Consider the following 12,801-nt stretch of genomic DNA (forward strand, 5'->3'; position numbering starts at 1 on the left):
AAGGGTGCAACAATGAATGAATGGAATCCCAAAATCTCTGTAGATGTTCACTGAAATGAAAAATAAACAACCTAAATAAAAAAAAAGGCATTAGCTTTTGAATCATAGTTCTCTTTATTACATTTCTCCCCACATCTCAACCCTAGATTAAGAAGATAGTTTCAGGAAGTTCTATGCAGGGTGAATGCACTGAAGTCCCACGTTCCTAGCCAGAGCATGAGAAGATGTGGGGCTTTGTGAATTGAAAAGTGTTAGGGAGATTGGACAGAAGAGAGCACTCCCATGCAAATGTTCACGCCTTTTAGAGATAGACCCCTTCTGGTGTGCCACAGGTGAGCACGTGTTAAATAAATGAGGTGGATCTGAGAGGCCTGAGGTCTTCTTCAGTTCTGCTCCCTTCACTTCACCCCCAGCACCCTGCTCCATCTGTGCAGACAGATTGATAGCCTTCTAAGGTAGATCTTCAGTTACTTCTAATGTGTGACCATGTTAGGAAAACTAATTGCAACTTGTTCACAGTTCTAAGAATGTGAGTTTGCCTTAAATTTTCCAAGGATAGTCTTCTCATCCTACAGTCTCGATTTCTTTTTTCCTAAGGTCCAAAAGAGGAAAGCATGCTGTGGTTTCTAGCCCTGTTCATCACTTTCCTGAATCCTGGTAAGTACATTTCACAGCTGCTGAAGGGATTTTGGTTGGTTTGTTTCAATGAGAGGCCATATTAAGTCGTTACTATCACCTCTTCCTCTTATACTTTGCTCTTGTTCCCAATGTAGCACATCTGAAAGATTCCAAATTGGAAATGAAAAGAATGTCAGTCACCAGTCAGATTGGGACATCCACTACAATCATTTGTGATATCGAAGATCAGAACATAGACTATATCCACTGGTACCAACACCAAGAGGGGAAAGCCCCACACCACCTCCTCTACTATGAGTTATCCACTTCCAAGGTGGTGTTGGACCCAGAAGTCAGTTCAGGGAAATACTATGCTTATAAACATTCAAGAAGGATCTTCTTTGTACTCAGAAGTCTGAAACAAAGTGATTCTGGTGTCTATTACTGTGCCACCTGGATTATGCACAGTGGTTTAGACCTCCTTTATCCTGCACTTCAAAGTTTTGCTGTGGTTACCAACAGCGCTGGTATAGAAGAAAAAACAGCTTTGTCGCCTTCCTTCCTTCCTCTTACACCACTGTACTCTGAACAATAAGAAAACACTCAGCTCAATGGCTAACTTCCATCTACCATCCCTCCAAGAAGCTGCATTCATCCCCCCTCCACAAGATCTTCCTAAAGACCAGAATGAGAAAACCAGATTGTAGTCAAACAATCTGGCTGACAGCATAGTTATTTCAGTATTTGAGAGGCTGGGGGAGCCCCATTTGGTATCTTTCCTAGGACTGAGAAGTTCACTTGGGGTTAACATGTTGACAGAGACATCTTGGAGAACAGTAAAGTAGTCCCTCAAATTACATAATAGCTGCAACAATGGATGGTGCAGGACCACGTGACATTTCATCCTGTTGTGTATGGTTACAAGAATTAGGACCATCATGACAGCAACTAATACAACAACCTGTATAGCTGGGTTAGTTCACTGAACTGTTTATCCATCAATTCATTTGATGTTAATTGTTGTTTTTAGGTGTAGCTGAATCAAGTACGACTCATCTCTAGTCTCTGAACAACAGATCTGAACCCTGTCTAATCCTTTGCCATCCTCACACTTTCTGACACATTTAAGTCCATTGCAGCAGTTACTGTGCAAATTCATATGGTTGAGGGTCTTTCTCAGAGAAGCTGGTAGATTTTTTTTTCCTTGGAGAAGCTGTTGGATTTGAGCCACACGCATTTGGTTTGACAATACAATTCCTTGCCCATTCTAGATTCCTACAAACTAAAAGAAAAGCTGGATTCTTTGAAGCTCCTTCAAAGACTATTAAGATTTTATCTTGATGTCTTAACATAGCATTAATTACCAATCCCTGTGATATTAATCTAGCATTCGGCTTTGTATATCTGCATGTTGGGTCAGCCTTGTGTTTTTTATTCCCTCTCTCTCTCCACTGTCCAGCACGGGGGCAGGGAACATGAAGTTAGCTTTCCAGACACCCTTCTTGATGCTTTCCAGTGCCACCAAAACCCAGTCCAATCCAAGAACATTGCCACATGACTGATTAGGGTCTATCCTCTACTATCAGCAAGTATCCTTGAACTCTGTGTGTTTATGTTGTTATACCTGCTCTCTAAAACCTTAATAGAGAACACTGAATTATTTCTTGTGTATGATAACGCTACCAAACTCTCCCGGAGATTCCAAGATACTCATTTTCCTGCCTCTTTGATTGTTTCTCTTTTACTACATTTACTTCTTTCCTTGGTGGATTCTAGGGGTGAGAAGGAGAGCAATAGTCTATCTATCTACCCTTCACGTTGCATTTTAGCTGTCAAAAAAAGACTTCTGTTGTGGTATTTTATTATTATTTACAAGGTTATATGTTCATTTACTCAAGCTCCTACTTGTCAGGTACTATGCTCAGGAGCCATGATGAATTAGACATTGTCCTTGTGCTCAGAGGGCCTTCTTTCTAAGTTACAGTTACAAGTCTTCACTCTTTAGAAGCAGAACAGGAAGAAAGTAACCAAAGGTTCATGGAATGAAGTCTGAAAAGACATAACCTCACCTACTCTGGTGCTAGAAGAAATAGATAGTACCAGTTACCACTTATTCATCATTTTTTCAGAGGATACAATTATTGGTTCTACAAGGAAAAATAAGGAGCCGAGCATTCTCTCTCTCTCTCTCTCTCTCCCTAATATAAAAAGGCAGTGAGAGAATGAGAAACATTAGAGAACAGAGGATTCTTTGAGACTCTCACCCTAGAAAGGTGCATTGCCATGGGAAAGTCTGCTGTTAGGGACCTCTCCAAAGTGCTGAAAAGCAGTGGTGTCTCTCTGGAGACTAAGGTGCGTCTGATACAGGCCATGGTCTTCGCAATCACCTGTTATGCATCAGAGAGTTGGACAATAGGATAGAAGGAGAATTGATGCCTTTGAGCTGTGATGCTGGAGAAGAGTACTGAGAATACCATGGACTGCTAGGAAAACAGATTTGTCCTGGAGAGGGTTAAACCGGGTGGCTCCTTGGAGGCAAGGATTCTGAGGCTCCGTCTAACTTACTTTGGACGTGTAGTGAGGAGAGACCGGTGGACATCATGCTTGGGAGGGTGGAGGGACGGTGCAGGAGAGGAAGGCCCTCTATGAGGTGGATTGATTCAGTGACTGGGATAATTGGGCTGGGAGTGTCAGAGACAGTGCGATTGGCACAGGACAGAGCGGAGTTTAGGGCTGTTGTACATAGGGTCGCTATGAATTGCAGGTGACTCGACGGCACATAACAACAACAACAACAATAGTAGTCACCCACAAAATAAAAGAGATCACCCATAAGGCAAGTGTTTTTAATACCACCAGTGTAAGTCAAAATGACTAATAGTTATTCAAAAGCAAAGTTAAGGAGGCAGGAAAGCTAGACAACACAAAAGGGAATAACTACAACACAAAGAGTATGTTGATCCATTGTGATAAATATCACTAATGATATTGAAGAAATTGTGTGAATATTGTCAAATGGGAACTTAACATCCTGTGTAAACCTACACCCTAAATAAAATATTATTTTCTATTACAGTAGAGGGAACTCTTGTGGCCTAAACAAGAAACTGCTACAATCCCAAAGGTGCTGTTCGAATCCACCAGCTACTCTGTAGGAGGAGAATGGGCAGTCTCCTCCCATGAGAATAACTGCCTCTGGAAGCCCACTGAAGGATGTCTATGGGTCAGTTCCGAATCTATGGTAAAAAACAACAACAACAACAACACAATAGAAGAGCCTTTAGGATGCAGAAAATATGTAAAACAGGATACAAAAAATGGGCAGGTTTACTGGTTTGAATAGGGTCATATGGACTCTGTCACTCTTTGTCCCTGAACCAGACTCACTCCATGTGTCAGCCAGACAATAGGCCCATCAGATGGACAATAACGAGAAGGAGGTACTCACTTCTCAGATAAACCACACAAGATCAAAAGGCTTTACAGGGGTAAAGCTCAGAAGGCAGGATGAGAAAGGATAAAAAGATTCAAGGAAAAAAGTCACAATGAAGAATCAAACTTCATGCAGTTATAGTGGGGGTATTGCAATAAAATGTCTAAGAATAGTTGAACTAAATCCATTGACTCATCCCTCAAAATATTTCTGATCTTACACTTGAATCTTTATTATCTTTCATAGTGTTGGTTCTCATTATTATTTGTTGTTGTGTGCCATCAAGCCAGAACTGACCCATAGCTGATTCGCCAGAGGATTTCCAGAGGCAGTATATTGCATGGAAGGATATCGCCCTCCCCTGGCTAATGGAGTAGCTGGTGGATTGAAATTGTGTGCCTTTGGGATTACAGCGCAGCATCTTGCCGCTAGACTGCCAGCCTCCCTCATCTTTCCTTAGGAAGATTATTTTCCTACTTATCCATTTTTCTTTCTTTCTATTTGTTTCTACATCTCAAATCTTTTTTTTTTTTTTTGGCATACTGAACACTAATGTCAACACAGTGTTACTCTCTTCTCTCTTTTATACACACACACACACACACACACACACACACCCCAGTTGTGAATTTCTCTTGTATGACCTGATGAGCACTGGTGGCCTAGTCCCTGAGGAGCTGTGCTGCAAATCCACCAGTGACTCCATGGGAGACTTTGGGAGAATTCCCTTATGTGTGATTTACAGCCTCAACCTTATGAGTTAGCTTAGATGTGATGGCAGTGAGTTAGTTGTCTGTGATAAGACTCCCTAGGTGTTACAAACAAGCCTTTGAGTACTCACTAAAAGACTGGTGATAATCCACCAGAAGTGCCTCAGAAAATGAGCTTCAGAATCTGTTTCTGAAGGCTCGCAGCCTTAGATATTTTAAGAAGCCATTCTTTCTCACATACGCAGGATCATTATGAATTGTAATAAACTCAAAGGTTATCATTCCAATGATTATGTACTACTGGATCCTAATGCCTCCATTTGGTTTTCAAAGCCATCCAAGACTCCACCGATATTTCTTTTATACTGTTGTCAGGTTAGTCTCCTCATATTCCTGTCTTCACTTCCCACCATCCTTCTAGATCTTTGCTTACCACATTGCAGCCCTTGTTATCCACCTTAAGTGCTCTCTTCACCTTCAAAACACAGATCAAATCTACCCTCCTCAACAAAAACTTTCCCACAAATTAATTCTTACTCTCAGTTATTTCACTCATAATATTCCAAGTGAATGTGTTCACCTTTCATTTCCCACAACTGACAAACTCTCTCACTCTCACTGGTATTCTGAGTCCACTCAGTCTTTCCTGTACAAGTGCACTGTGTAAATGAACTAGAGACTTACTCACTAGTACAGGGAAACCCAGAAACTCCCATACCAGGAACAGTGCAGAATGAAATCTAAAATTTTATATAAAAAGAAAATGTGGAGTGTTTTTTAGATATTGAAGAGGGAATGTGTTTTGTCATTTTTTTTATTATGAAAGACTTTCAAGTATCTAAATCATATGACTTGAAAAAAATACTAAAGATTTTAAAATATCTATTTTATGGGAAATATGTTATTTAAACAGTATTAGTAGACGTTTATTTAAATAAAATTAGTAGACATATGACAAACTTGCCAAAGGTATTTGTAATGGCTAAAAAATGCACAAAATGGAAATATCTTGAGTAACAGAAGAAATTAATTTAATCCACAAGAAAATAATAGTAGTAATGAATATTATTGTTGATGTTATGTGATATCGAGTTGCCTGTGTCTCATGATGAACCTATGTTCCTTAGCTTTGAACTCTTCTGTATCCTGAGCCAATCTTATCATCTCAGACAGACCTAATCACATTTCTCCAGTCACTGAGTCAATTCATCTCTTCCTGGGTCTTTCTCTTCTACACTGTCCCTCCACCCTTCCAAGCATGATGCCTTTCTCCAAGGACTGGTCCCTCCTATCCCTATGCCCAAAATATATGAGACATGCTTTTAAATCCTTACTTTCAGGGAGCAGCATGATTTTACCCTCTCTAGGACAGACATGTTTGTTCTCCTGGCAGCCTACAGTATGTTCAACACTCTTCTCAAGTACCACAACCCAAAGGCATTGATCCTTCTTTTATCATCCTTACTATCCAGATCTCAGAAGCCTAGCAAGTTATTGCAAAGACCATGTTCCGGAACAAGTGCACCTTAGTCTCCAGACTGACATCATTGCTCTTCAGTACGCAAGAGAGGTCCCTGACAGCAGATTTCCCCAAGCAATTAATTTTTTTATTTCCTGACTGCTGGTGATAATAAACATAACATTTGTTAAGTGTTTATTATTTTCTAGGTCTTCTAAGTTTTAAAAAATATTTATTAATTTCATACTCATGGTTCAATGGGATAGTTGCTACATTTTCTATAGGCGATAAAGCTCAAGCACAATGATACAAGGTCACAAAATCAGTAAATGATAATGCCAGGCTAGGCAAACTAATTATGAAATTCTATGACCTAGGCCACCAACTCAACAGCACCTAAAAACAACAAGGCCATGTGATTATAAAATTCGCTTTTTATTGTATGTATGATGTACCAAATGTGATAATGGCTACCTATGGTGAATAGTGTTTGCTGGAGCTTCCCAATTAAGACAAGTCTGGAAGCAGGAGTAGCATACCCTTCTGAAATGGCTAGCCTCCGGAAACTCTATGAACAGCACTCAGGCCTTTCGTTCATAGGGTCACTATGAGTTGTCAATAACTCAATGGCACCTAACAACAACAACAACAACAACAACGTGTATGTGTGCGTGTGTGTGTACGAGATATTCACTATCGCAAGAACATGGAAACAGCTCAAATGTCCAACCACAAACAAATGGATTGAGAAATGATGGTGCATTCACACAATGGAATACTATGCAGCACGCAGGAGCAACGATTTTGGGAATTATTACCTTACTTGGGAGGGACTGGAGAGCATTATGCTGAGGGCACTAACTGAATCCCACAAGGATAAATATAAATATTTTATAAAGCCATTATTGTAGAATGAGTATAAGGATCCAAGAAGGATGGGAGAGGTTGGAAGCAGAGGGATGAAGATGTGCAGGGGGAGGGGGAAATTAATCATGGGGTTGTATGAAGGAAATGGAAAGAATTTGTTCTTGGAAACAATGTATTAAAATTTTGTAAATAAACTAGTAGAAAAAAATGGCCTTTATTCATTTACCTGCAGTTTGGTAATTTAAATCAATCAGAATTTCTCATGAAACTTACAGCCCGTCAAAACCAGTTGAAATGTCAAATATGAGCTGTCTCCAACTCAACAGCATGTAACAATAACAAAGAAAACAGAATTAAATTCCATTGAGTCAATACAGACCCTATATATAACACAAGGTAGACTGTCTCAAAGAGGTTCTAAGGCTGTAATCTTCATAGGGGCAGAATGCCACATCCTTCTTCTACAGAGCAGCTGGTTAATTCAAACTTCCAACCTTCCCAATAGCACCTTCTTCTTGTTGTTAGACATCATCATCATTGAGTCATCTACAACTCATAGAGACTCTATGAACAATAGATCTGAGCCTTGCTCTATACTGTGACATCTTCACGGTCTCTAATACACCCGACCCCTTTGCTACAGCCAATGTGTCCAATCTATCCTGGTGAGGGTCATCTGTTTAGCAGCAGAACACTTTAACCTCTGAGACATTAGGGGTCCTTTTAGAAACAACTATCAATTGCCAATCTCAGACTGGTTTCAATCAAAGCAGAACTAGTTCATTTTCCTCAGTGACCTGTGGAGGAAAACCAGTGTCATTTAGCTGATATCTGACATCTAGTCAATATGACTACTGAGTATTGATCTGGCAATGGGGCATCGCCTCAAGTAACATTTTGTCTCTAACATTAGAAAAACAAAACAAGAGTGAAGATGCAATTGCATTTAGGAACACTGGATTCAGGCATCACTAGAAAAATTCAAGTTGCTCAAGTGACACAAGAAAAGTGGAAGATATAAGAATTTGCAATTTAGACCAAAAACATTTTCCAAGTGACAAGTAGTTGCCATGTCCCTCAGAGATCAGCACCCCCTACTTATGCCATGGATGATTGCTGTGATTTTTAATGAGCCCAGGAGACAAAACCAATTTATATGTTAAATAGCTAAACTTAAGCATAGTGAGATGATACCAACAGATGGATGGTACATTCTAAAAATCCTCAGGAAAGAGTTTCAGGTTGTATGTTACTGTTGTTGTTATGTGCCATTGAGTCTCCTGCTATTCATAGCTACCTTATGCACAATAGCTCTGAACTCTTTTCTATTCTGTTCCAATTTCACCATCTCTGACACATCTGCTCATATTACCCCAGTCACTGTGTCAATCCATCTCATCAGAGCCTTCCTCTCCTGTATTGTCCCTCTACCCTTCCTAGTATGATGTTTTTCTGCCAGGATTTAGCTCTCCTGGCAACCCCCACCCCCCAAAGTATGTGAGACAGATCTTCAAAATCCTTGCCTTGAGAGAGCAAATTGGTTTCACCCTCTCCAGAATCGGCTTGTCTGTTCTTTTGGCAGTCCACGGCATGTTCAATATTCTTCTCCTGCACCACAACTCAAAGGCATCAATTCTTCTCCAGTCATTGTCCAGGGCTCTGATGCATAACAAGTAATTGCAAAGATCATAACCTGAATAAGGCACACCTTAGTCTCTCGACTGATATCTTCGCACTTCGACACTTTGGAGAGGTCTCTGACAGCAGACTTTCCTAAGGAAAACTGTCTTTTGATTTCGTGCTGCTCTTTTCAGCAGTGTTGATTGTGGAAACAAGCAAGCTGAAATTTCTGGCAATCTCAATCTCTTCCCCATCTATCATGGGGCTTCCAATAGGCCCAGTGGTGAGAATTTTAATTTTCTTAATGTTGAGCTTCAATCCATATTGAAGACTCCAGTTCTTGAATTTCTACCTTTCTGCAGAAAGATGCTTCAGATCCTCCTCAGTATGCAATATTTACATTTACTTCTATACTTTTTGCCAGGGACAGAACCTCTAAGTCCAAACCTAAGTCAGCCTATTGTTATATAGCAAAGTCACGTACAAGGCCTGCTTATGCATGTATATGGCTATCTATATGGAGGTGTGTGTCTGTGTCTCTCTGTGCTTCTATATCGTTATGCGTGTGTGTCTTTGTGTATGTGTTTGAATATTGTTTTTCTGTGTGTTGTGTGTGTCTATTTACTACTGAAAATCTCAACTTTCTTATCTGTGAGCACTGCCTTTACAGATATAAAATAAATTTACTGTACTCTTGGATTCCACGTCCTGGTCAGGCAGAGCTGCAACATCATTGGCTACCATTCACTCAGAGGACACTTAGAAGACCATATGTTGTCACCAAGGAACCTGCTCAGAATAAGAAATTTTCATTTCCTTATTTGTTATTTCAATCTAGAGTATAGATTTTATTCAGAATCACAACTTGTTAAAAAAAGAAAAGACAAAAAATAAAAAAGATCCACTCCTTTCATTTGAAGATGAAGACATCGCTCCTAAAAGGTTTCTCTTGCCTAAAATGGTAATGAGTATGACATAATATCAAAAGCCAGGAGGAGGTGCTAGGCGTTAGGCAATCTGATCAAAGTGCTGTCTTTTCAAAGTAGTACAGACAACGCAGCAGGACTGTCACAAAGGAGGACACTCTGAGGTGCACAGATTAAAAACAACAAAAGTAAATATTATGAGACGCTCAATCCTGCAACATTCCTAACAACAAATAATTAGCAATTGATACATAAGTAGACCTGCATCTGAACAGATATGAAAAGATGAATGTGAATATTGCCACAACTGTATGGACATTTGGCAGAGGACGTTCTTCCTATGGATTGGTGGGTAGCGAGCTCTAGTGGTCTATGATGTATCACTGACAGTTTGCCAACAAACAGAGGCCATGCAGAAGAAAGATGGGCAACCTCCACAATGCTGTTTACAACCTCTGCAGTGTCATTGGAGAGTTAGCTATGAGTCAGTTATCACACAATGCCAAAGGCTTGGTGTTTGGGTTTTTGTTGGGTTCCCCCCCCCCAATCTGTAAGTATTTGTAGGTGATACAAATGTATTCATACTTTCAGGACATATCTAGGTTAATTAGTTGCCATTAAGTCAGACATGATTCATAGCTGGCTTGCCAGGGGTTTTTCAGAGGCTGTAAATTGCACGAAAGGAGATTGCCCATTTTTCTCCCAAGTGAGTACCTGGTGGATTCAAGCCACCTGCCTTTAGGTTGTCACACAGCTTCTGTACCACTAGGCCATCAGACCTCTCCTAAGGTCAATTAGCATAATCCAAAGAGATGGCACTCTACTTCTTCAAATGTTAATTGAGGTCTTGGCAGTCTCTCCACTAGGATGCAACTATTGATTCAGAGCAAAGAAGAATTGAAGATGTCAAAGACTCAAGGAAATAGTTTAAAGACTCCAAGACCTTGCTATCAGATGAACTACTATCAGATAAACTAGACATGGGCGGCTACCTCTACAGTCTGCTTTGATCAAGATGATACTAGAAGGTCCTGGAGAGAGTGGGAGAGAAACCAAAGTGGAACAAAGTTGTAAATCATAGAAAAGATTAGACTGGTTGGCCTAATGGAAAGTGTAGGCCTTAGACAAGTATCAAACCTGGAACTGAATTCGCCCTGAGTGGGAGGAGGCACTTTCAAACAGTTGTTGTTGCTGATGATTGCCTTCGAGTCAAGCACGATTCACAGTGGCCCTATGGACAAAAGGCCTGAAGCCCCTCTACAACTATCAACATATTTCAAAGTTCATCGAGTTTCTGGAGGCATGTTGTTTAGGAAATGGATGCCATTCCTGCTTCCAATACTGCTTTTCAAACAGTAGACAGGCTTAAAGTGATTAATAAATCCAGAGAGGAATGTACTGTTTTGTACGATTCAACAAAACTCATTGCTACTGGGTTGGAGCTGACTCAGCAATAGTGCACCTTTGAATTTCTGAGGCTACAAGTCCCACGGGAGGGCACCGCTCATCCTTCTCCCACCGAGTGGCTGGGAGACTTGAACTGCTGGAGACGCTCATTCTTTGGGGTTGACAGCACAACTCCCTAAAGACTCTGCCACCAGAGCTCTTTCTATTTGAAAATAAGACATTTTATTACTTTCCCCCCACTTCTCAGCCCTGAGTGAAGAAGTTAGAGTGTCAGGAAGTGCTGTGTAGAGAGAGTACACTGAAGTCCCACCTTCCTAACCAAAGCATGAAATGATGCGGAGCTTTGTGAATTGAAAAATTATAGAAGTATTGAAGAGAAGAGAGCACTCCCACACAATGTGTACCATTTTTAGAGAAATCATTTTAGGGAGGCTACTGGTGAGCACGTGATAAATTAATGAGGTGAATCTGAGAGACCTGGGCTTCTTCTCCCCAGTTCTGCTCCCATCAGCTCACTTCCACCACCCTACTGCATTTGTGTAGACAGACTTATAGCCTTAGCAGATCTGTCTTAGCAGATCTTTGGTTACTTCTAATCTGTGACAATGTTAAGAAAACCAGTCTAACTCATTGCCTTCACCTCTCAGAATTTGGCTTGAGTTTTCCAAGGATATTATTTTCAATTTATCACCTGGTTTTCATTTCTTCTAAGGTGTAAGAGAAGAAGTCATGCTGTGGTTTCTAGCCATGTTCCTCGCTTTGTTGGCTCCTGGTAAGTGCATTTCACAGATGCTGTGGGGATTTTTGTTTGTTTGTTTCAATGGGAGTCCATATTAAGTAGTTATTTCTCATTATACTTTGCTGTTGTTGTTCCCAATGCAGCACATCTGAAAGACTCCAAATTGAAAATGAGAATGATGTCAGTCACGAAGCAGATTGGGACATCTGTTGTAATCAGTTGTGAAGTTCTTGATCAGAGCATAAACTACATCCACTGGTACCAACACCAAGAGGAAGAAAACCCAAAACGCCTACTCTACTATGAGTTTTCCACCTTCAAAGTAGAGTTGGACCCAGGAATCAGTCCAGCGAAATACCATGCTTATGAAGGTTCAAAGAGGAGCTGCAAATTTGTAGTCAGAAGTCTAGAAGAGAGTGATTCTGGCATCTATTACTGTGCCACCTGGATTATGCACGGTGGTATAGACTTCCTTTATCCTGCACTTCAAATTTTTTTTTGCTTGTGGCTGCCAACAGCCCTGGTACAGAAGAAAAACCAGCATTGTCTCTCCTCACTTCCTGCTTCTTACACCACTGTACTCTGAACAATAAGAAAACCCTGAACTCAACACCTAACTTTCACCCTGTCATCCCTCCAAAAAGCTGCATTCACCTCATCTCCATAGGGTCTTCCTACTGACCAAGATGAGAAAATCAGACAGTAGTCAAATAATCTGACTCACAGCATAACTATTTCAGTACTTAAAGAGCTGGTGGAACCCCATTTAATCTGCATCCAAAGACAAAGAAAGTCACCTGGGGTTAACATGTTGATACATGAGACATTTTAGAGAACAATAAAATGTTGTTGTTGGTGTTATGTGACGTCGAGTCGCTTGCGACTCATAACGACCCTATGTACAACGGCCTTAAACTCTGCTCTGTCCTGTGCCAATCGCACCGTCTCTGACACTCCCATCCCAATTATCCCAGTCACTGAATCAATCCACCTCATAGAGGGCCTTCCTCTCCTGTGCTGTC

General features: G+C 40.7%; 1 gene segment (V, D, J or C); it reads left to right on the forward strand.

The window, feature by feature from the left end:
• The window catches only part of LOC102867834, a 286,296-nt gene that overhangs the window by 84,599 nt on the left and 188,896 nt on the right, over positions 1–12,801 (forward strand). Inside the window, 2 exon segments of the C gene segment in view lie at positions 10,612–10,642; positions 12,027–12,237. Of these exon segments, the coding sequence occupies positions 10,612–10,642; positions 12,027–12,237 (242 nt within the window).

Source organism: Elephantulus edwardii, unplaced genomic scaffold (assembly GCF_000299155.1).
Source record: "Elephantulus edwardii isolate Elephantulus edwardi_28Jun2011 unplaced genomic scaffold, EleEdw1.0 scaffold00059, whole genome shotgun sequence".
Classification (NCBI taxonomy): domain Eukaryota; kingdom Metazoa; phylum Chordata; class Mammalia; order Macroscelidea; family Macroscelididae; genus Elephantulus; species Elephantulus edwardii.